The 22,665-nt window shown below is 42.0% G+C and overlaps 1 protein-coding gene across 5 annotated transcripts; it reads left to right on the top strand.

Moving 5' to 3' along the window:
- The first annotated feature begins 4,599 nt into the window (after positions 1-4,599).
- Positions 4,600-20,741, top strand: phldb2a (pleckstrin homology-like domain, family B, member 2a). 5 transcript variants are annotated; one of them, XM_031869203.1, is made up of 19 exons: positions 4,600-4,735; positions 6,654-6,727; positions 6,827-6,951; positions 7,868-8,823; positions 8,954-9,286; positions 12,187-12,321; positions 12,586-12,723; positions 13,616-13,762; positions 14,621-14,731; positions 14,812-14,901; positions 15,066-15,197; positions 15,727-15,855; positions 16,231-16,330; positions 17,036-17,234; positions 17,844-17,934; positions 18,024-18,170; positions 18,268-18,487; positions 18,655-18,740; positions 18,951-20,741. In XM_031869203.1, exons 3-19 carry the CDS (start codon positions 6,897-6,899, stop codon positions 19,089-19,091), a joined length of 3,210 nt encoding a protein of 1,069 aa, XP_031725063.1. In that variant the 5' UTR covers positions 4,600-4,735; positions 6,654-6,727; positions 6,827-6,896; the 3' UTR covers positions 19,092-20,741. The 5 variants fall into 5 exon arrangements, with proteins under 5 accessions (XP_031725063.1, XP_031725064.1, XP_031725062.1 ...); XM_031869204.1 differs by lacking the exon at positions 6,654-6,727 and having other exon boundaries at positions 17,039-17,234; XM_031869202.1 differs by lacking the exon at positions 6,654-6,727.
- Positions 20,742-22,665: the final 1,924 nt, after the last annotated feature.

Raw genomic sequence — 22,665 nt, 5'->3', positions numbered from 1 at the left:
GATACAGTCTGCACAAGCTTTTGTCGTGTTAGCCATCTGCTCTACTAACTTCTACTGCAGCAAGTGGACTCTCACCTTCTTGTTGCGAGTGCTACAAATGTAATCGCATCCCTATTAAATACTGTTTTCTTCTCTGCTTTTCCTCTAGCTCTCATCCAGTCAGTGATCATGGAGATGACTGATGAGATGGTCACCTGCTCCTCTCACAACATCTACCCCGTGCCTCAGGTGACATGGGCCACAGATCCCCCCTCTGCCCAGGAAGCTCTAGAAAATTCCACCATCAAAACCACTGACCACAAGGGTCTGCTCACTGTGGAAAGCACGCTGAGGATTCTGGGTAATCTCTCCAACTATACCTACTTCTGCTCTTTCATAGCGGCTGACAAGACCCAGGTGTGGACTGCGTCTCGGAAAAACCAAGGTGCGTTTTATTTATAACATGGTGTAGTTTTCCTAGAGAGGATGATTTCTAACAAATAAAAACGATGTATGTTTGATATATTTCAGAGGGTATAACACAGGAGGAGGGTCATGCACTGTCCATCCCCTGCATCGCTCCGCGCAGTCTCCAGAATTTCTCCCTCATCTGGACCTTCACCTTGTCCTCTGAGCCCACAGTTATCTTGAGATATGAAACAAAAACCAGACACACCTTTAACCTGTGGGAGGGTCAGGCTGAACTGGACCAGGACCTGCTTCTTCTGGGCGACGGATCTCTCCTGCTTCACAAGCCAGACATCGAGGAGCAGTCTGGGACGTATACGTGCACCCTCTCGGGCCTGCAGAGCAGACACATTGTTCAAACCAAAGTAAACATCACTGTTGCATCAATAAGTGAGTATTAGAGTGTTCCGTTCTGTAAACTCTACTAAACCAGGATGGAAATTAGAAACAATTCGCTGAAAAGAAATGTGGCACGTGTGCTCTGCAGGTGTGGACGAGCAGAGTGTACAGAGGTCGTGGTGGAGCACGGCAGCTTCTGCAGCTTTTTTCTTGTTCACCGTCACTGTAGCTCTCCCTCAGTGTGTAAGAAAGAGAGGTATGTAAGATATTCACACCGTAAGGGATTCAAGCCTTTATGATGAAAAGGGATGAAAGGTAAATGCATGAAGCAATTGTAGCTGAGACGTGATTTATGATTCAAAGCTATGAAATAGTTCTTTGAATTCAGCAGTGTGGTCGGCTGTTATCTTAAGATATCACAAAATAGAAAGCATTCACACAAAAGCCCACCACTGCTAAAGCTGCACTCTAATCATTAGCATTTTTAACAGTACAAAAGTTGTTTACAAGCAAGTGGAACTGCATCTGGATGCAGATCTGATTCATGAGGGATAGGAATGCAAGAGTTGAAGTGAGTGCTGTAGCAACAGGATCTATTGGCAAAATAATATAGTCGTTGTGCAGGACAGCTCTTATTTGGAGTTTCTTTGTTTTTTACTGCATAATCAAAATATGTTGAAAAAGATCCTTGCAGGAGTGAAGGTGAAAGAGTTTTGCAAAAAAATGTAAAGAACGTAACAGAAGAGTGTTGGACCAAATATCAAAAAAAGACAGCAGAATGAAGCTGAAGCAGAATTTAGATATCCTGCTAATTAACAAACAAACAAATCAGTGGAAGCAGTGATATTGCAAATGCAACAGCTCCACTTGTGTTCAAAATTGACAGATTGAAATTAAATTAAAGTATAGTGTACCAACACATGCAATATTTTAGTGTCATTTTGCTGTTGAACTCATTTTGATTTTCTCTCCATTACAGCAATGGAGACCAGAAGTGCCTCGCATAGATTCAATGGAGCAGGTTTTGTTGAAGTCGGGCTTCACAAACATCTAAACACCACGGCTTCATACATAATTGGACAACGTGGAGTTGATTGCAACAGACTGCAACTACAGTTTGAAGCACAGGATGAAGTGGCAGACAGTACGCCAAACACAGTGGACGACTGCACTGCGGCTTTACCACCAGCTACTAAAATAGAACAAGAAGGAAATCCAGGAGGACCACCTGTGGAGGGAAATGATGGGCTGCTATCCAGTAGTCTAGAGAGGGATGGGTTTGGAAACATTGAGCCCGGACATCATATATCATGAACTTCAAGAGAATAAAATCCTCTGGCCACAGGTGAGCAACACGCTGTGGAGGATAATGCACGTATAAATACCTCCAACAAAACAGACCCATCCAGATCAAACAAGGGATTCTCTGAAATGTATCAAGAGCAAGTGTCTTGCCATCTATTCACAATCAGTATACTGGTATACCATGAGAAACGGTTACATGTGAGCTTGCTGTTCTGCCTTTTAAAATAAAAAGAAACTTATTGCACAGTTTTCTGTTCTGTGCTCACATTTGCCAATTTTGTACAAAAATGTGTTTGTTGCATTTTTTTGGTGGTGATATTCAAGGTTCACTTTCTGCTATCTCGCATCTAAATCATTCAAGGTTGACAGTAAGGTTTCATGATGAAACAGAAGTAACAAAATATGTTGTTTTTCAGAGTGCACATGATATGTGTCTTAGGAGTTTCCTCCCACTAACGTCAGCTGTTATCTTTTGGATAACAGCTGACTCCAACACTCAAACATCTTGTTTAGCAGTTTCAAGTGGACTTACAGAAAGCCAATTGGCCAATTTTCAAATTAAACTGAATCTGGTCATCCAGATAAAGCCAGCAGATAGCTGTGATGTGGGTTATGTTCACTAAAGGCCTACATCCTTCTCATTTCCTTAATGATTATGTACTGTGGATACAAACATTGACAATAAACAAACCTTTTGACTCCACAAAAGGGCTTTGGGGCTGGCTCATGTTGTCACCAGTGGTCTCAGGAACTGCTCTGGGTGAATACACATCTTACAATTGAAGCAGTTCAGGTGTGTGGAGTTTGAGATGAAGATTCATTTTTGTGCCACTGAGCCAAAATATCCGAGGGCAGGTGAGAAACATGAGTTTAGATCTGAGAAAACAAAGTGCAGGATGAGTCGACAAGGCCAAAGTCCAGTTTGACGACATCCAACATCACCACATTTAACCCGAAAACTTGCCTATTGACTTTGCACTCTTGTGATTGAGTGAGACAAACACTGTGACTCAGACCTTCCGACAATTACCAGAATGGATCGTACACCCAGTCCCACAATCTGACACCATTTATTTGTTTCGTTCCCCCTCCTCCATTCTTTTCCCACTGCCGTTACTCCAAATCACCAGATTCACTCTACATATGGTTTCAGTATAGTTTAAAAAAATGCATACATATGCAACAGTAGAGCTGTGGTTGCTTTAAAATATTATTTAATTTCTTTTTAAAACCTTCTTTGGACAGGAAGTGGAGTAACATTCCAGCGCTCTATGACAATTAAATCTTTGTTTTGGCAATACATTTAAAGTCTCCCCGTTTTCAAATGAGACCCTCCCGGGATTTATATGTGTCACTTTATTTTCCTGAAACTGTAAAGAACGAGAGGGGGGAGGCAGACAGACGTGTGTGTGTGTGTGTGTGTGTGTGTGTGTGTGTGTGTGCGTGCACTTTTATGACAAAGACTCCAGCACTGTGTCTGGAAGTAATCATCTCGTCGACGCTGCACGCCGCAGCCCCCTCCCTATGATGTAATTGGAGTTTTTTCGCGTGATGGTTCAAGATTTTCAGTGGGATTCAGGGGGACTTTTCCAAAGTAACTTTTCATTCATTCTGGTCTCTGAACTTGCTTCCTAATTCTCTACGTACTATTCACTAGTTTTATACCAACTTGTGAAATAAAAATGTATGAGATCAATAATGACCACAGTATTAGTCATGCTCCTCATGTCTGTGTGGATTATGTCTCTGCCTGTGAGGGGTTTTTCACTCTCTGCCTGCACAGTTAGGAGGGGGAGTGAGGTTGGCTCTGTTTCAAACACAGCCATGGGGCCTCCTCCTGCCTCCACATACTGCTGAAACAACAATCTAAGGGTCAACATTTTTTTTTTACAGCTTTGAGCACTAATGCCTGCTTTTGCTTCTTCTTCTATAGAAGAACACACATTGTGAGAAGACTCCTCTGTGTGAGAAGTGAAGAGTCTAGTTTCTCTGTGAACAAACTGGCTGGACAGCAAAAAACAACAACTCTTGTGCAGAAAGTTCAGTCTATGAAGGTTTAAAGAAGGTGGAGAGAGAAAAGGGAGATCGGACACTGTCACGTGACAAGTTACAGATTAGTAACTCACTCAAACCTGTTTCATGCTGGAATATAATTCAATGATAACATGATACTGCAGTTTAGAGGTGATTGTGAGGTCAGAGGTGTGCAGAAAAATAAATAAGTGCCAGAGGGGATTAAACTAATTAATTTGAAGACACTCATAAAGCTATAACTGTGTGATAATGCTTATACACTTCTTCCCTCTTGCCTTTTTACATAGAAGCAATTCTCTATCTAACCAGAGAGAGGCAGCAGTGGGGCCTGATGCTGAAAAGTAAACATACTCTCTCTCTCTCTCTCTCTCTCTCTCTCTCTCCCTCTCTCTCTCTCTCTCCCTCTCTCTCTCTCCCTTTTGGCGAGAGGAGTCTGATCTAAAAGTTGAGGTGGGAGGGGAGAGGGTCTCCTGTATGATCCTTTGTCATAGGAAGACGTTACTCTGATGATTCATACGGAGAGAGAGAGAGAGAGAGAGAGAAGACTTCAACAGCAACAGACACGCAAAAAAACTCAGGCGCAACTATGTGAATTGGACAGAAATCAAAGGTCAGTCGCTTTTCTTTTAACGCAGAAGTCGATGCAGTCTGCTCCTAAATGTCCTTATCGATGCAAACAGTGATGCTCCGGGAGAACCGCACGGCTGCACGTTGTGTGGTTGACACCGCTATGTCAGACCTTATTAAGCTGCCTACACAGGCTTGCTGCATGCACAGTTGTTGCCAAGTGTAGGGCTGTGAAAATATGCATCAAATGGTTTGAATGGAATTATGTTTTCTGTTACTCATGTCAATGTAAATGTCGCAAGCTAGTGCTAAAAGAAATGTGCAAAAAGTCAAGGGAATGGATTTGAGATGTCACAGTTATCTGGCTTTGTTAAAAGAAAACATTTGGTTTTATTTCTTAACATTGCTGGGAAATGACACAACATCATTTACAAAAGAAAGTGGATGACAGCCAACGGTGGTCATCATTTCAAACTGTTGAGTACATCCCCAATTGTGTGTTTGTTCATTTGTTTGATGCCTGATGTTGAACCGGTTTATTGTAAAAGCAGTGCATTGACTTTAGAGCATGAATAATTAGTCAATTAATCGAGAAGTTTCGAGACATTTCTTGTGAGTATTTGCTCTTTTTCTGGGGTTTTTATCACTGTAAACTGAATATTGAGTTTTGAATTGTTAGTCAGACTAAATAGGACATTTGAAGATGTCACTTTGGAGTTTTGGGAATTTGGAAAAGGTATTAATCACTATTTGATTCAGGTCATTATAGACAATGATTAATTAAGACAATATCTGAAGATTAATCAAAACCGAAAACAACCAATATTTTCCGACTTGATTCATTCTAAAGCAAATTTTTTTTGCAAACCCCAGATTTGGGGATTTTTTTTACTTTCATGGAACTAAACATTGTGTTTGTCTGGGCAATAAGTGAGACTTGAAATGCAACAACGGTGTGAGTCTTATTTAACGAGAAAGTATTCATCTTCCCTGTGTTACCACACATGACATGAAAAAACATTTTATCTTTTTACATCTCTGCGTTCATGAACTGGCTGTAATCTGGGTGAAGCAGTAAAAACTGTTGCTCCTGACGTGAGGCCGGGGTTTTCTTTTTTCCAGGAGGTCTGGAGAATGAACTCATGCTGATTGATTGTGTGACTGTAAAAGGACACCCTACTTCCTGTAGGCCCTCTCTCCAGACAGCAAGAGCAGAAAATCTTGGATCAGCCATCTCTGTCTTTCTCTGCGGTGTGTGTGTGTGTGTGTGTGTGTGTGTGTGTGTGTGTGTGTGTGTCTGTGTGTGTGGGTGGATTCAGGAAACAACATCTGACTTTTAAAATCCCTCTGTTTTATCACTGGAACCAATAAAATCCTCACTCAATCAGATTTTTTTGAGTTATGACCTGGAGTGTGGTGACCTGAAGATGTATTTCATAGTTATTTATTTTAGCTTTCCTTTTCTTAGAGAGAGAACCACTTTCTCTTCGAATGTTGGCTGCTCAATATCTTCACTGGAAAAATCTAATTTATAATGCTATGAAATAGTGAAAATAAAGCAACTTTTGAAGCCGTTAAGCTATAACCTGCAAATATTTGGTATTTTTGTATATATTTGGCTGCTGTTTGAATGAGTGTGAGGGAATACTTTTGAGGACTGCTCATGAGCTTCAGGCTGAAACATAGATTAAGGTGCAGAGCGCTTTCAGACTTGGTTTTTATTGGTGACACTGAGCCAGGCATCAAAAAAACTTTCCTCTGGATCTGTTTTCCAACTTAGTCCTTAGGAAAGTTTTTTTTTCTTTCCGTTTAAATATGCACATCTGAAATATCTGCTTGAATTGAGGTATTGTAGAGTTGTAAGAGGTTGTTTTGAGGGACCGCAAGGCATGGATTCAACTTCCTGTGATGTTGCTTGAATTATTTTCTTTCTACATTGAAAGATGCTTCTGTTGTTGCAGGAATACTGCTGTGAGGGAAAGTTGAACCGGTTCAGTACATTTGTATTTCAACAGGTGAATCCATTTCTCACAAGGTACAACCCTTTTTGACAATATTAAGAGCAAAAAGAAGTTGCTATTTTGCTCATGCTGTGGGAGTTTCATATTGATCCTCTCCCTTTTCTTCTTCTCAGGGAACAAAGCACGTAGGTCCCAGCTGACTCCTGCATCCTCAGACTGAATCAGAAAAAGGAGGTCAGTGTGATGAACAGCATGCTTCCTCAGAGGAGTGCTGTGGCCACACTGGGCTACAGCTCAGGTAAGACAACTTTCAAGATACGTTTTTGTTTTCATGTTATATTTTCTTGATATTGATCACTTCTATTTGGTCATTCAGCAGTGAATCTCACAGTAATCTACAGCTCTAGATTATACATTTCACATGCATTTGGTTGCATGTTGCATACACTTAATCAAATCTGTGCTCCACCCGAGTTCAAAGAACAGATTCAACTCAATTACAAACTATCATATGTGGAGTAGTTTAGTGCTCCATGAAGCAGGTTTATGGAGTTATCTGGATAACCTGGAACAACTCTTTTTGCAACAGTCCATGTTCAAGACTTTAAGGGCCTCTAGGTTTGGACACATTTTCCTTTTGGAACAAGTTTTGTGCCGATATGATAGGCTGAAAAAACACACAGAATGCTGCGATTTAGCTTCAGCAAGATATTAGCTTTATTCCTTAATGATCTGACAAGCAGTTGGATATTAATAAAAAGTTAATAAGCCAAGTTGTATTTGACGCAGCTAACCAGGATTCAATTGAGACAAAGGAGTACAGGATGTGGACATTCTTTAATATCACTACTCTAAAGATTCAGCATCCAGCCACCCGTGATGACTCAGGGCACCGTCCACACACTGCATGCTCAGATATGTGGGCTGGGGTGGAAGTGAACTCTCTTGCAGTCGAGACTATGATGCATTCTAGCTTGTCTTGGTCCACCAGCATTCTTCCATTTTTAGAAGAAGCTGAGCCACTGATTGAGCCCATGTTTGTGTTGGGCTCAGAACTGTATGAGCGTACATTCTTCACTGGTTCCCCCCCCCCCTTACTCAGCACATGAGTGATAGCTGAGCTGGTGCTTATTAAATGGGCTACATTAAACCAGACTCTCACACAGTCCAAAAAGGGACAGGGTTTCATGCTCTGCCAACTCTCTTTTCTACAGATTGTGTAAAGATTGAGCGCAGCAGCAGTGGCTCAGCGGGTGGGTCATTGCTGAGGGGCTCTCGCTCTAAGGCAGAGCTACAGGACCTGATGGAGACGCTGCAGCGCAGGAAGAGTGCTCTGGAGGCCAGTTTGAGGGCGGCTGAGTGCAACCGCAAATACCTCAGCGTGCCCGTTGGATCCCAGTCCACCGGGCCGCTGTCGATGCTCGGCAATACTGAACGGCCTCCGTCGGCCTCCAGAACTTTGTCCTACATGACCAGCAGCAGCGTGCCTCCTTCGCCTCGCCAAGGTGAACGCCAGCTGAGCCCCAACGGCTTGCTTCGTCATTCCCACTCTCGCCACCAGTCACAAGACAGTCTGCTCCTCTCCAACTCAGCAGGCGGGAGCTCTCTGCTCTCCTCTTATGGGCAGCACCTACCTCGCTCTCCCAGGGTCAAAAGTGGAGCAGCCAGCGTGCCGTCCAGCCCTCGCATGAGCCGCAGGCTCTACTCTCAGTGCAAAGCCGCAGGAGACTCCCGGCAGAGGAAATACTCAACTGGCTCCCTCAACAGCCTGGGGATGCATAGTCGTTCTCTGCCACGGCTTCACAACGCAGCAGACCCCCCTGCTCTGTCGCTACCGTCACGACACTCAGTGGGTTCCCACAGAGGCTCAGCAGGGCAGCGGCATAGTCTCTCCTCCCTGGAGCAGCCACCAGATGTGACAGTACCAGCCAGCATGCCCAGCACTCCCAGGAGGGCCAGCCTGGCCTCTCTGAGCTCTCTGGGTGTAGATATGGATGGGACAGGCTTAGATCTGGACTTCGGAGAGAGGAGGTTGTCGTTTGGGAAGGGTGGGCTGGGTCCAGGACAAAGGGTGGGCAGCATCAGCTCTTTGAATGGCAAAGAGGAGCTGAGAGACTATCACCAGCACCAGAGAGACGAACGACTCAGGGAGCAGAAAGTGCAGAGATTGGTGAGTTTCTGTTTGACCTCGATTCATCCACTTTTATCCTACTTTAACAACTTCTGAACACCTTGTTTGAAAGGAGTTAACAGTAACAACTAAAACATAAGATAATTAAGTGTGGATCACCTGTCTACAGGAGTGCCAGCGTCTAGAGACCATCTTCAACCTGTGCACTGAGTTTGGCCATGTGGAGAGAGCGCCGGCGGGCTCAGCGGTTTCTGACCTGCAGAAGATCAATAAGGAGCTGGAGAAGCTGCAGGTGTCAGACGATGAGTCAGTGTTCTCCGACTCTCCCAGCAGCACCGCTCCAGAGAGCTGCTTTGCAGCCAAAGCCAGAGACTTCCAACTCGCTGAGGAGCAGCGGGTCAGCCAGCGTCCGCAGAGCGGCTACAGAGAGGCCAGGTCCCACTCACCTGCTATCAGCCTGAACAGCAGTGCTGCCTCACCCTCCACCCACCACAGAGCCAAAGTAAGGTTGTCCAAAGCCATGCCTATCGACAAGTTATCATAAACATCAGGTCAGAAGGAGATCGACAAATAGGAATTAAATTAAATCACAGTTATAGGTCTAAGAAATATTCAATATTCAGTAGAATTTTCCTCAAAGTGCTTTACAAAAGACCAATAAAGAAATAAACCTGCAACTTATTCTGCATTTTAATTAAATTCATTGTAAACTGAATTAACTCCAAGGACCAGATGGGATGATTTTCATTTCAAGTACTACATAAGCTGAGTATTTCAACTCTGAATACATTAAATTAGTAAAATCAGCCACAGGTGATCAAATACAAGGACACGTTCTACCACATAGCTACAGCAGCTAATGTGTAGTGGATTATACATGTGACAGAATGATAGTTTGAGCTGCATTAATTGATATTCTTGGGTACACTTTGGGACAGAATAAACCAGTGTTAATATAAAAATGTTCTTCATGTTGCTGTTCAACAGAAGCCTTTTCGACAGCAGGGAATTAGCACATGTAAAAGATTTAATTAATGACATTGATTCCCTTTTCTGCTTTGGTTTGAGGGTCCTGGTGTTGACTCAGGGTTCACTGAGACACTTGAACAGAGCTTTTGTTATCAACACCTGGGCTTTTCCTACTATGACAAGTCAAAACGGCTGCTTTGAAAAACATTATAAACCTGCATAAAGTAAAGTTTCTTACTTGGCTGTATGACCTGGACTGAACGTTTTTGGTAGAGAAAGAGACATCTGTTCAAAGTGTATTCACATCTTGTCCTCTTATTTGCTTCCTTCCATCTTTTCTTTGCCTTCTCAGTTACTTCCTGCTACAGAGTAAGTGTTAGTGAGTTAAGAGAGGACCAAATTGCGGCTGAGACTAATGGGACAAACCCCTCCTGTGGAATGCAGTGCATCAGACTGCTGATAGCTTGTTGATCTTTGTTTACCTTTTGAAAGATCAGGGTAAATTCCATGGTCATTGGATTTAGTGTGTGTCTTCCACAGTATTAGTCAACACAATCTCTCTCTCTCTCTCTCTCTGAGTAAACGCAGATTCCTCAAAATCATTGGACTTGTAGTTAAGTTTTTTTTACAGTCAACTGTGTGCAGTTTGTACATTTCCTGTTTATGTTCAGATACAAACAGGAAAATCACAGTTGCACAAGACCTCCTGTAGAATATTCACTATTCGGGACTGTATGAGGGTTAGCAGATTACCAGGCGCTGTGATGGATGAATCTTCAGGCACAATGAGACACTGGAAGAGTCCACTTCAATTATATTTTATTGTAGAGATGGTAGGGCAGGTCAGACTGGCACAATCAATGCTGGTTGGAACTAAGAAGAAAATGTATACCATGTGTTATCACAATACACTAAATTGAATACATGGGGAGCAAATATCTGGCGACCCTAGAACTGACACAAATTAACACAATGTACATCATTCTAAATTAACATAAATACCTCAATCATCATGGTACTGCAAGCGTAAATATACTAAGAGCAAAGAAACTCACATTTTCACAAACAATTGTTGCCAGTAGAGCCCAGGGTGCTGCTGCAGGTAATGGTCAAGGGCTCACACCTGACCTCAATCCCCTATCTATAGGCTCTGATCAAACCAGGCCCCTCCCACTTTCTGCTCCTCCTCAGACAGCTCCGCCTCCAGACCTGCTCCTCACAACACTTCCTCACAGCTTTAACGATTTGACCTCATCTTTTGTCCCATCAACTTTTTTTGAATGTGTCACAGTGTCAAGCCTCGCCGCACGTACTGAGAAGTGAATGAACATGTTTAATTTACAAATGTAAATATACAGAATGCATCAAATACTGTGATTTTTGCTCCCATGCAGGCCCCCCTCCTCCACTGTCACAGTCCTAGTGCTGCTGAGTTACTGGCTCTGTAAAAGCGCAGCTCTTTTTTTCACTCTAGAGCAGTAACAACCTAATGGTTTGGTCTGGTTTTAATGAAGAAGTCCTCGTTTTGTTTCTGCACTCAACTCGAGGGAACAGGAAATGACTTTATCCCGAGGAGAATTAGTGTGTGCATGGGTGTGTGCGTGCATGCACAACTGTGTGCGGGTGTGTGGGATTGGAAGAATGCTAGTGTATATGCATGGTAAAGACATGCGCTTTTTCCAGATGTTTTGAACTTTTATGCTGAGGCTAAATGGATGTGAAGATCAGAATGTAGTGAACACATCAACACAGGTCATCAATCAATATTCTTTTATATGAAAGATACAACTTTCAAACAAACCTTGAAGTTAAAGAAATTAGATTTCCAAGTTGAGACCATTACTTCTGCAGTGTGTCAATTGTGACAGAGGTTTACAGACTCCAAATACCCTTTCTTCCACCATCTGCATTCCTCTGAGTAGTATGTGCAGGACTCACGACCCGCTTGGGAAACTATAAGTCCTAGAGCTGCTGACCACATGAACCGTGACCACAAAAACAATCATCCTGAAAGAAAGAATACCTGATAATACAGGCTTTCTTAAATGTACCCACGATTGAGTATGAACGTATGTTTGTAGGATGTTGGTAGACGATGAAATACGTGGGAGTACTTTGGCGTGACTGGAAGTGGAGTGGAATCTGATAGAGATTTCCATTACTGCACCAAGTAGAAAAGAATCCTGCCCCTGTTGTCAGCGATCCAGCTTTGGATGAGTTAAAACAGCAGCTGCTGTTTCAAAATTACAGATTCTACAGGCTGGCGAATTATTTAACAACATATTTTACAGTATGTATGGAAAAAAAGAGTTGCCCAAGTTTTAAAAAACTTTTTTTTCATCAAATATGAGAAGCTTATGATGGGGATTTTTCCCAAAATATGAAGTGTCCTGTACAGCCAAGCATTTATATGCATTCCTGATGTCACTACAGGCCTTGGAGAGTGTGCAGCTGAAACAGGAAGTAACGCATATAGAGGAAGAGAGGATTCAAGTTGTGAACAACATTGAGGAGTTGGAGCAGAAGATCAAAGACCTGGACAACCAGATGGAGGAGTCTGTTCGAGAGGTAGACAGCAGAGTGCGATATATAACCTGACACTTGAACAGCTTGATAGTGTTGGTTCTCATGTAGCGTGAGATAAACCGACGACTTGTTGATAACTTAAGAGCATTAGTTTATCACGTAAGCTCATCACAGTAAAGCTGATGAAGTGAGATGCTAAAGTCATACATTCAGTCTTTGGTTTATCTCGTGCTGTTTGATCGTCTATTTAATCAAGTTGGTTTTATCAATGGCAGTTTTTTTACTCTGTGCTGCTGTTTCCTGCAGATGGAGGTGGAGTGTGCTCTGCTGGAGGGGGAACACGAGTCGGAGATGACCCAGCTGCAGAGGGAAAAGGAGCTCCTGGACCAACTTAAGAAAAGGATTCATAGTATTGAGAAGACGAGCCACACGGAGAAATCCCAGGTAACATTATAGAACATGATCAAGCCATGGCAGACGTACTATGTGGACACAGGTTCTTAGGCACTAAAGCAACAGCTCAAGCAAACTCTAAGGGATCAGTTCAGTTCAACCACAGCTTCCTCTAACAGGGGCTCAGTTACATTTCCTTTAAAACCAAACAAACTAATTATGTTTCCAAGAGGAAATGCTTAAAACACCGGATCAAGAGGGTTCATCACAAATGGGATCTGCAAAGCAGCTTGGAAAGTTGATTAAAGACCCTCATTGAGAACCGTCCAAATGTGCAACAGAGAACAGTGCAGCAGTAGTTTTCTTGTGATCGACTGGGCAGAACACCTAAACTAACTCAACTGGACAAAACATTCTGTATTCTCCAGAATCAGATCTCATTTATTTCACATGTGCAGTCTGTTTTTTCATTTATTCCCAATTTGTTTCTTTTTGCACCTTTATTATCCGTCTTGACCTTGTCCTTTGTAATCCTGGATACCTACCTTTACTTCCTGTCTCACATTCACAACTTTTGTTCTTGCCCTGGTTTCTCTTATACCCACATTTGGGAAGGGCCCCAAATAGTTACCATGTGTAAAACAAACTGTTAGCGCATCTGACTCCAATTTGGTGGAAAACTAAATAACCTGAATTCTTGGAAGGACACGAGATTTAACACTTATTACATTGCCAAAAATAAGACAAATGCTTAAAGTTTAATTAGCATTAAATACTGTGCTAAAAACACCAAAACTGGTTCCATTTCCATACAGGCATGCACAATTTATAGTTCCTTCTTTGTGCCCATAGTAGATCCGATTCTTACAGAGTATTCTCGTCTATTTATGTGCTGTTATTTATTGTATTGGGGTATTATGTCTGCGTCTGTGCTGTTTCTCAGGACACTGAGGAGCAGACTAAAAGTTTGGAGGATTTGGAGTTTCAGAAGCTGGAGAGAGAAATTAATCAGGACGAAGAAAAAGAGAGTCAGAGCCAAGAGCTGCTGCGAGAGATCGCCGATTGTCAGCGTATTGCAGTCACACGCAAGGTACGGAGAGTGAGGTTCTATGAGTGTGCATGTAGCATGTGTTGCATGTAATGCTGGCACTGCATCACTTTTAAATGTCTAACATCCAGTCAGAAATATTTACAGTATGAAAACAACTGTATTTTTGGAACATGATGACAGAACACACCTCAACAGTTTCCTTAAAGCAAGTCTTGATCTCAGATTTCAGTAACAGGCCCACAGAAATATCCCTCTTCTCATTTAAGAGGTTGACGTCTTGTCAGTATTGAAAAACCAAAGTGCTGAGTTTGATCTACTTTAAGTTTCTTATATTGTCAGATGAAGTGCATTTATTAATCTGACCTTAATCTGTCAAATCATATCAAATAAAAGATCTGTTGAAGCACATTTATACTCTGTAGAAAGTTTTTGTGGTGATCATTTTAAATATTTGCTTTGTTCAATTACTACATTGTGGTTTGTTGTCGTTAATCTTACTACAGGTTGTGCATGAAAATAAAGCTGCAAAATTGTGAGATATGCAGCACAAAGCATGAACTAATTACAAGAAACAGCAATACCAACAATTGGTAAGCATGAAATACTATTTGCGTAGTACTAAAGAAAGAACTTTCAACTAAGGGCAATTCCACAGAGAGGGGGCAGAAGCAGGGTGAGGATATTAAATGAATGTGTAAAGAAGATGTAGTTGTCGAAAAACAAAAATCTCGGAAAAATGTTGTATTTCCCATTCCAAAATTAGAATTTGCTCTTGTTCCTTCTGCTGCTGCTTCATAATAAAGCACATGTGCAGTATCTGCTAATGTGACAACATTATTCATTTGATAACGTTGCAGGATATTGTGTATTGATATTGTGCTGTTTTGTTTTTCACAGGAAAGACTCATGGCGCTGAAGAAACAGTCCTCGCAGATTACCTTACAGGCTCAACAAGAAAGAGAGAACTTCCAGAGAGAGAAAAACAATTTGCTCGTCATGCTTCAGAAGGTTAAAAAAAACAACTCTTTGATTTAAATGTTTTAATATTTGATTTCATTTACTTGAAGATCTTATCCCGATGTCTGCAGGAGAGAGAGAAACTGGCGTCTTTGGAAGGAAAGTATGCAGAGCTGTCTGAGGGACAGACCTTCACTAACAACCCTGTAGCCATGAAAGAGGTTGGTTCAAGTTACAGCTTCAGTGGCACTTTATATTTCCACCAGCAGAGTGCTCCTCTGTCACACAATGAATGACCAAAGTTTCAATGTCTCTGATGTGATGTCCTGTTATTATTTTCCTTTCTTATCCTTTGTGATTCCTCTGATGTCTGTCATCACTGCAGCACTCTCTGAAGGAAAGGAGAAGAAGCAACAAGGAAAACTCTTGCCACCCGAGTGACAGCCTACCTCATAAGAGGAGCCAGCAGCTCCTCACCTCTTATGGCCGATCCCTGGGACGCACGCTTCCTCCCAAGGTTATTACCTTTTTGTCAAAAGCAATCTTAGCAGCCATTGAAGGCAGTAGGATCAAACTGGTTGTTTGAAAGGACTATTAGTATTTATCGTATTTAAAGCACACTGTAATACTATGGTAGAGGCCTTACAGCAAGAACTAGAAAGGTGCACTAGTGTATCGTGCAGATCTCTGCCAGGTGTGTCTGCAAACGACCCCTGCTGTACTATGCGATTCAATGAATGCAACCCACAATTGACTAACCCAGACATTAAAGGGCTGTAAGGCGTCATGAAACACACTTCAGTCAAACTCAAAAACAAGTGCCAATGTACGCAAGCAATCGGCTTGAAGTCGTTGTATAAGACATCTCACACAATCTTAACAACAACAACAAAAATGCACTAAGCTGTCTGCACGCGTAGCAGCAGCTGAGTGGGGGCGATGTACAGCAGTGTGCGCGCTTGTATTTCTGTTAGCTGTTAGAAAAACACAACGTCCAAAACAACCAAAGTGAACTATTTTCTCCCCAACTGTGTCTCTTGGCACAGAGTAGCAGCAGGGGGTCGGCGATGCACTCAGCTGTGTTATCACTAGTGGCCCCTACCGGCTGGGGGCCTGTGGGGGTGTGTGAGGAGTCAGCAGGCAGTCAATGGCAGTATAAAACAAGCGAGGAAAATGTGAGTCTCTACAACCACTAGAGGTCCTTGAGCATGTAGCCGTAAATGGCCACTCCAAATATCATGCAGTTTGCTGCAGCGGAATGTGAGATTAGCTGTGGACAGACACAGAGGTGCATTAGTGATAATAAAACCTATAACTGTTGTTCTTTTTTAAATGGTGCTCATTGTGATTCTGGACTGCAGAAAAGGGGATTTTCACTGCCCTCATTACTTGTATCCAAAACAATTTGTCTCTAGAGAATGATCCACCCAAACAGAAATTCTCCCTTTCAGTCTGGCTTGCAACACCCATCCAGCTCATAAAGTTTGTAGTTATGTGAAGGTTGTAGAGCCTGATCCTGAACAGCATTTGTGCTGATGTTTCCTCCTCAGGCCCACTTGCCTCTGTCTCAAAGCTCCAGCTGTGGCAGCGTCATCCCACAAAACTTCAGCTTCTCCCCCCGGGACCTGAGCACCCGCCGCCTGCCCAAGAGTGAGTCAAAGTGCCAGGCTGTCACATTTTGTCTGCATCAAATCTACACTATGTGGCCCGCTTTAAACCTCAGGCGTTACACATGTAGGACAAGAAATGTTGAACTGATGCAATAATCTGTGGCACGGCACAAAGGGAGCCACATTTAGTCCACATCTGTTATCAAAGACAGGTCTACTGTACATTATACCAGATAGGAATTTCTGATCTTTAGCCAAATTACATGTTTACACAGCTTGCTCAAAACGTGTAACACATACAGAGTATCTCTATTGGTAATGGCAGTACTTGTGATCTATGTATACTTCATTAGATATTAGAAGTCATAGAAGATTACATGTTCAGCTGCAGAATTTATCACTCATGATGTTAAATTCCCAATTATAATAACCATACCGTTTGTTTTCCAATATCTTTTTGAAGATTGAGAGGGATTTAAGCTAAACAGGAATTCCACAAATGTTTCAGCCTAAAACAGTAGACGGTGTCTAAAATGTATTTTGTTGTTTGTTTTCTTTCATTAGCTCTGTTTACTTTTCGCATCCCAACAGACTTAATCCTTCTCCATCCAGTTGAATCAGTGTAACTTGGCCCGGTTGCTACAGACAGATTTCTATTAAATTATTATCACAAGATGCTATCCCACTTAGATCATGCATGATGAGGGTATTTCCGCTTTCTAACTGTAATATTTTCTTCTGTCAGCAGGCAACAGCAATTCACACATGAATGAAGACAGACAGAGAAGAAGCGATTTTTGCAGTAGGATGATCTCTGAGCCCAGCGTGTTCTTGGACTCCTTCACCTACCTGGACCACAGCCAGACCTCAGACACTGTCAGTGTGCACAGCTCTGACAGCCTGGAGACCAGCTTCTCCGCCTGCACCCCGGACAACATCTCCAGGTCAGAGAGAAAGCACCATGGCGTACAGATGAAAGGTTACTTTGAAAAGTTTAGACGGAGCAAATATGTGTGAGTCAGAAGAAGAAGGGTTGTATTTTTAGAAAAGAAGTGGGAGCATGAAGGCTGCAGAAGATGATCAGGAGAGATATTCAGAAAGAGGAAATGCTTTTGGTTTTTGAAGAGGCTGTGATGCTCTGTGTTTGTGTCAGATGGGAGACAAACATATCCACATGATATCTAGCCCTCCTTATGCTGTCTCACTAACAGCTACATATGCATGAACAAATTCAGTCTCGGCCTTTGTAATGGTGTTTGTGGCTATTTGTTGTGTTTTAGGGGGGAGCTTACAATTTTGTTTTTTTGCAAATTCAAACAAAAACCTAAAAAATAAATTACATATATTCAGTTTACGGTACGTATTTGTACAAATGAGTTTGTTTGCATGGCCTTATTTTTGGTTGTTACAGTGTATTTTATCACCTCGATGTTTTTTTGTTGTTTTAGCTTATGATATACAGTATGTTCCACAAACAGGAGTGTATCCTCCCCTTATCAGAAGAATCTGGTTCTTCTTGTGTTTGACAACTTGTGTTTTCCATTTTCCATCAGCGCCAGTACGTCCAATATGGCAAAGATCGAGGAGATGGAGCGTTTACTCCGAGAGGCCCAGGCTGAGAAACTAAGACTCCTCGAGCATCGGGTAATGGGCCAAACCTAACCAAAACTTCCTGTGCTTATGGATGTGTGTGTTTGATGATGGATGTAATTTACACTATGTGGCTTGTGCAGGAGCGAGAGATGGAGATGCGCAGGCATGCTCTGGAGGAGGAGCGGCGAAGAAGGGAGGAACTGGAGAAACGACTGCAGGAGGAGACAAGCAGGAGACAAAAACTTGTGGAGAGAGAAGTGAAGCTCAGGGAGAAACAAAGATCACAGGTATTTAGAATAACTAACGAGAAGAGGTTGAAATCTGATGTGGGTTCTTTTCACCATAAGCTTTGTGTAAATACTTATTTAATTGCTTTCTCCATAGTCACGGCTGTTGACTCGCTACCTCCCTGTAAGGAAAGATGACTATGATCTTCACGGCCACATCGAGGCAGCTGGACACAACCCAGATGCCTGCTTCCATCTGGCCATCACTGATAAAACCTGTCGAGGCTTCCTGGTCAAAATGGGAGGCAAGATTAAGACCTGGAAGAAGCGCTGGTTTGTCTTCGACCAGAATCGCAGGACGCTCACTTACTATGCAGGTGAGCCACTCTTGCTTTCACTTCTCTGTTGAAAATGTGCAGTTTAAGATGTGAGACAACATTTCTACAACAGTGATGTCACTTTTAAGCTATGCCGGGATACTTTGGAAGCTGAGACCGAGCTTTGATCACAGTGTTGTTGGTTCTGTTTATGTTCTCCGCTGCAGACAAACATGAGGCCAAGGTGAAAGGAGTCATTTACTTCCAAGCCATAGAGGAGGTGTACTATGACCACTTGAAGAATGCACACAAAGTAAGTCTGTTTACGTGCCTGTGTGCGTGTCTGTGATTTTTAGTTTGTGGGATTGTCTACACGCCTCATTTACTTTCAGTAATGTTGACATCTGTTTATCCTCTGCTTTTCTCCCTCCATTTGTCTCTCTCCCTCCCACACATACATCCTCTCACCGCTCCATTCTTATTTCACTGTTTTATCAACATTACATTCACTTCTGCACCCAAGAGCCCCAACCCCTCGCTGACGTTCAGTATGAAGACCCACGATCGGGTGTACTACATGGTGGCTCCGTCGCCTGAGGCCATGCGTATCTGGATGGATGTGATGGTTACGGGTGCAGAAGGACACATGCATTTCATGGTGTAGCAGATCCCAACAGATGACGGTCCACACCCCTGAATTTCGTTAAACGTTGTTGGCGGTCTGCTCGTATCAATGTAACGTTGTGCTGCGCTGAGATTGATGTTCATCAGGTCAACATAAAGTGAACTTCTGTTTACACTTGTATTATCTTTAGCCTACAACTCATGCTCAAAAGCACACTTTATAATGTAATCATGTATAATATCAAAACAATTGATATACAGGTTTCATAATTAAGCTATTTAGTTATTCTTGTTGTACTGAGAGAGGCTGAAACGTCAGAAAATCTGCACTAATTTAGTAGTTTTTTTTCCAACTTCCTTAAACAAAATCTCTGCTTGTATCACACTCTCCCTTTTATATTTGGCAGTTAAAACGTGATCAGGAAAGCTTCTAAATGAGCAGAAACTCAACATCTGCTACACATCTAAATAGCTTTACACACCGATGCTGCTTGTCTTCCTATAACCTTACCTTTTGTGATGTACATATCCGATATCTTCTACTTCTCGTTGGACGTCAAGCTGTATCAGTGGGTCACAACTTCCAGATAAGATCAACCAATCTGTATTTGTGTTTGCAAGAATTCCCATTTTATTATTTTACATTTTTATCTCAAGCATTTCATTGCTGCTGCCAGACTACAGGCATTAGCTGGTATTGTCTGCTTTTGTAAAGCAGGGCTGAATTGTCCACCATCCGTATCTCTTCATACCACATACACGTCTCTTTGCATCACTTTTATTCCAGTGAGTCCTAATTTGGGCTTCACATATGCAAACTTCCGTCATGTAGCAGAGATGATTACAGTCACTTTTCAGGTTTTATTGTTATCAACTATTAGTAGTTGTTGGAAAATATTCTTCTCATAAAAGTAGATAATCTGCCCAAATGACAATGGTACTGTGTTTCATGCCTACCACTGTGCAGCTAGCTGCCTCCATAGTAGAGGCTGCAGGCCTGTTGGGATGAGGCCATGTTGTGCAGCAGGGATGCGGTGTATGTACTGCATCACCCGCATGTTACTCCTAAGCTTTTCATTATGTTTTTTCACCAGCAGAGGTCCTCAGTGCAGAGTTATTGCACTGAAATGACGTAATGCCCTCAGCAGTAGGACCATACTCATCAATGATCCATTTAATGCTTATATATCAAATATCTGCATTTATAAACACATGCATATCAATATAATATCTGCTTTTTGGAAGCAAGACAGAAATCACTTTCACAGCACGTTTGAATGTTTTGTAAAATCCATATGTTCGATCTGTATGTTCTTTGACTCTTTACAACAGTCTGACTGTGTTTGATAATGAAAGATCACTTTGACAGCAAGTGACCAGCTGTTGGTTTACAGACTGCAGAGAGCAGAGGAGGCTGCGGAGCCGACAGGGTTGCAGATGAGTTGTTGCCCATCCTGGATGCTTCTCAGTGGACGGAGGTCTCCGTCATGTTAACATCTCAGCTGCAAACTGCTGTCCGCTGTATGAGACACAAGTCTTGAAACCAAACAAATTACTGCATTTCCATATATTTTTAATGAATTTAATATTTTGTATGCAAACAATGACAATTTTAATCGACTCTATGCTCACGTTTTTTTTCCATTGGTGACATTTGTCATGTTTCAATATGAATATGAATAAATAATGTTGATTATAAATCATATCAGTGATTTGGTTACTTTGCATGTTGAACACTTACAGTATATAATGATTTTATGATTTCTGAAACAGGGTGGGATGAATTGGCTCTTGCTTTGCTGAAGTTTTACTTTGTGTATTGAGTACCATAGCTTTATCTTTACACGGATATAATGTATCATCACGGTAATCTAAGGCCTTATTATATCCTTACGCCTTTTAAAGGAGTCGTCATTTTATTTATCATATGTTAGCCATGATTAGAGCCAATTCCAGTATCACTGTGGCATTCTTTTGCTAATTCAGCAGCTACCCGTATATCTGGAAAACAATGTCTCAGATGTTTTAGTAATGTAATATTATCTACAGTACATCCTTTTTTCAATACATTTAAATACATCTCTTTTAGCCTTCATATTCATAGGTGTGTAGTATTTGTGTCTTCGGTTTCACTACATCACAGAAAACTCAGCATTGCTGATTTTGTTCTGCGTGGCTGGTTCAGCTCCGGTCAATGCAAAAACAGTTTGGAAGCAAATTGATTATCAATGTAAAATAAGTCATTACAGTGAATCATTATTCTGAGTGTTATGATTCAATAATTCAATTTAAAATGATGCATAAAGCAATAACGGGTCTTATTAGCATGTATACAGTGAGTGTGCTCATTAAGGCACTCATGTTTTTTAACTCCTCCTCTCGACACTCGCGGCCCCTCATTGGTTGACCTAGTGGGGTTGGCATGGAAACACAGAATGAAGCATGCTAAATTAGGCTCTAAAGCGGCGCATCGTCTCTCCAGAGGCAGAAGTAGACACAAACACATGCAGACCATAGAAAGCCAGGGTGGCCTCGGGGCTCTATGGGTGAAGTAACTTCTGTAACATATTTGGGGCAAAGGGGGGCTGGACTTTAAGACACACAAACAACCTATAAATAGATGTACTCTGAGACAGCTCATTCAAAAGGTTTATTCCAATGTGTTCCCTGTTTGTACTTCACTCAAGGCTGTTGTCACCACCACTTACAAGCCTGAAAGACACACTGCTGTAAAATCATGTGAATGAATGCTGACAAAGGCAGTATTCACTGATTATGCTTGTTTTGGATTTATCTTTTTAAACTACAAGATTCAAACCAGCGGTTTCCTGTAATGGAGAGCATGATCTAATGTATCACGCTGTGTCACAATGTGAGCCCTCATAACCAAACTTCAGGCGTGATTATAAATCTACTTTCCGTTTAAGACCGTTTTGAAACATTTTCCTCCCAAATCGCAGGTGTTACCGAGAGAGAAATCTGTGTTGTGTTTGAGCCTCAGGGGGAAACTGTTCTTTTCTCAGGGAGATAGTTTTACCCTCTGTGGTCTGTATCGGCACCTGATGAGGTGAAATCCTCGTGTTTTTCTGTGGCAATTGATGGTCCTCTTTTCTCAGCTTGCAGCCTCTGGCTTCCTGAAGTACACAGAGGTCTTTCTGTGGCACCTCCGCTTTTTTTCTGTAAGAAATTCACCCTTTGTCCTTACGCCTTATTCCTAACACCAGACTCCTTATAACAGTACCGCATGACTCAGATCAGTGTCCCGTCTGTAACCTGAGGTTTTACTCAGCGCTGCTTTTCAACATGTTTTTCCTACATTTTCTGCCTTTGTGCAAAATTAGAGATTCTTTTGTTGACTATCGCTTTTTCTGTTGAAGTAACTATTTGCATGTTGTTCTTTTCTGCAATGATATCAAACTGATATTAAATGTTCAAATCAAATTACCCACTCAGTCATTATGCAGCGCATCCATCGTGTGCATTTCACACTAAGAATAGCAATGACACACATTCCCTAACCCTTTTCCTGATAATAAGGTATGCATGTTAAGCGCTTTCCCTTGCGGCTGATTGGATCACTGCTGACATTCATGTGCTCGCTTTTCAGGTCAGTG

Source organism: Anarrhichthys ocellatus, unplaced genomic scaffold (assembly GCF_004355925.1).
Source record: "Anarrhichthys ocellatus isolate YVR2014 unplaced genomic scaffold, GSC_Weel_1.0 scaffold46, whole genome shotgun sequence".
NCBI lineage: Eukaryota > Metazoa > Chordata > Actinopteri > Perciformes > Anarhichadidae > Anarrhichthys > Anarrhichthys ocellatus.
This window is presented reverse-complemented; position numbering and strand designations above follow the sequence as displayed.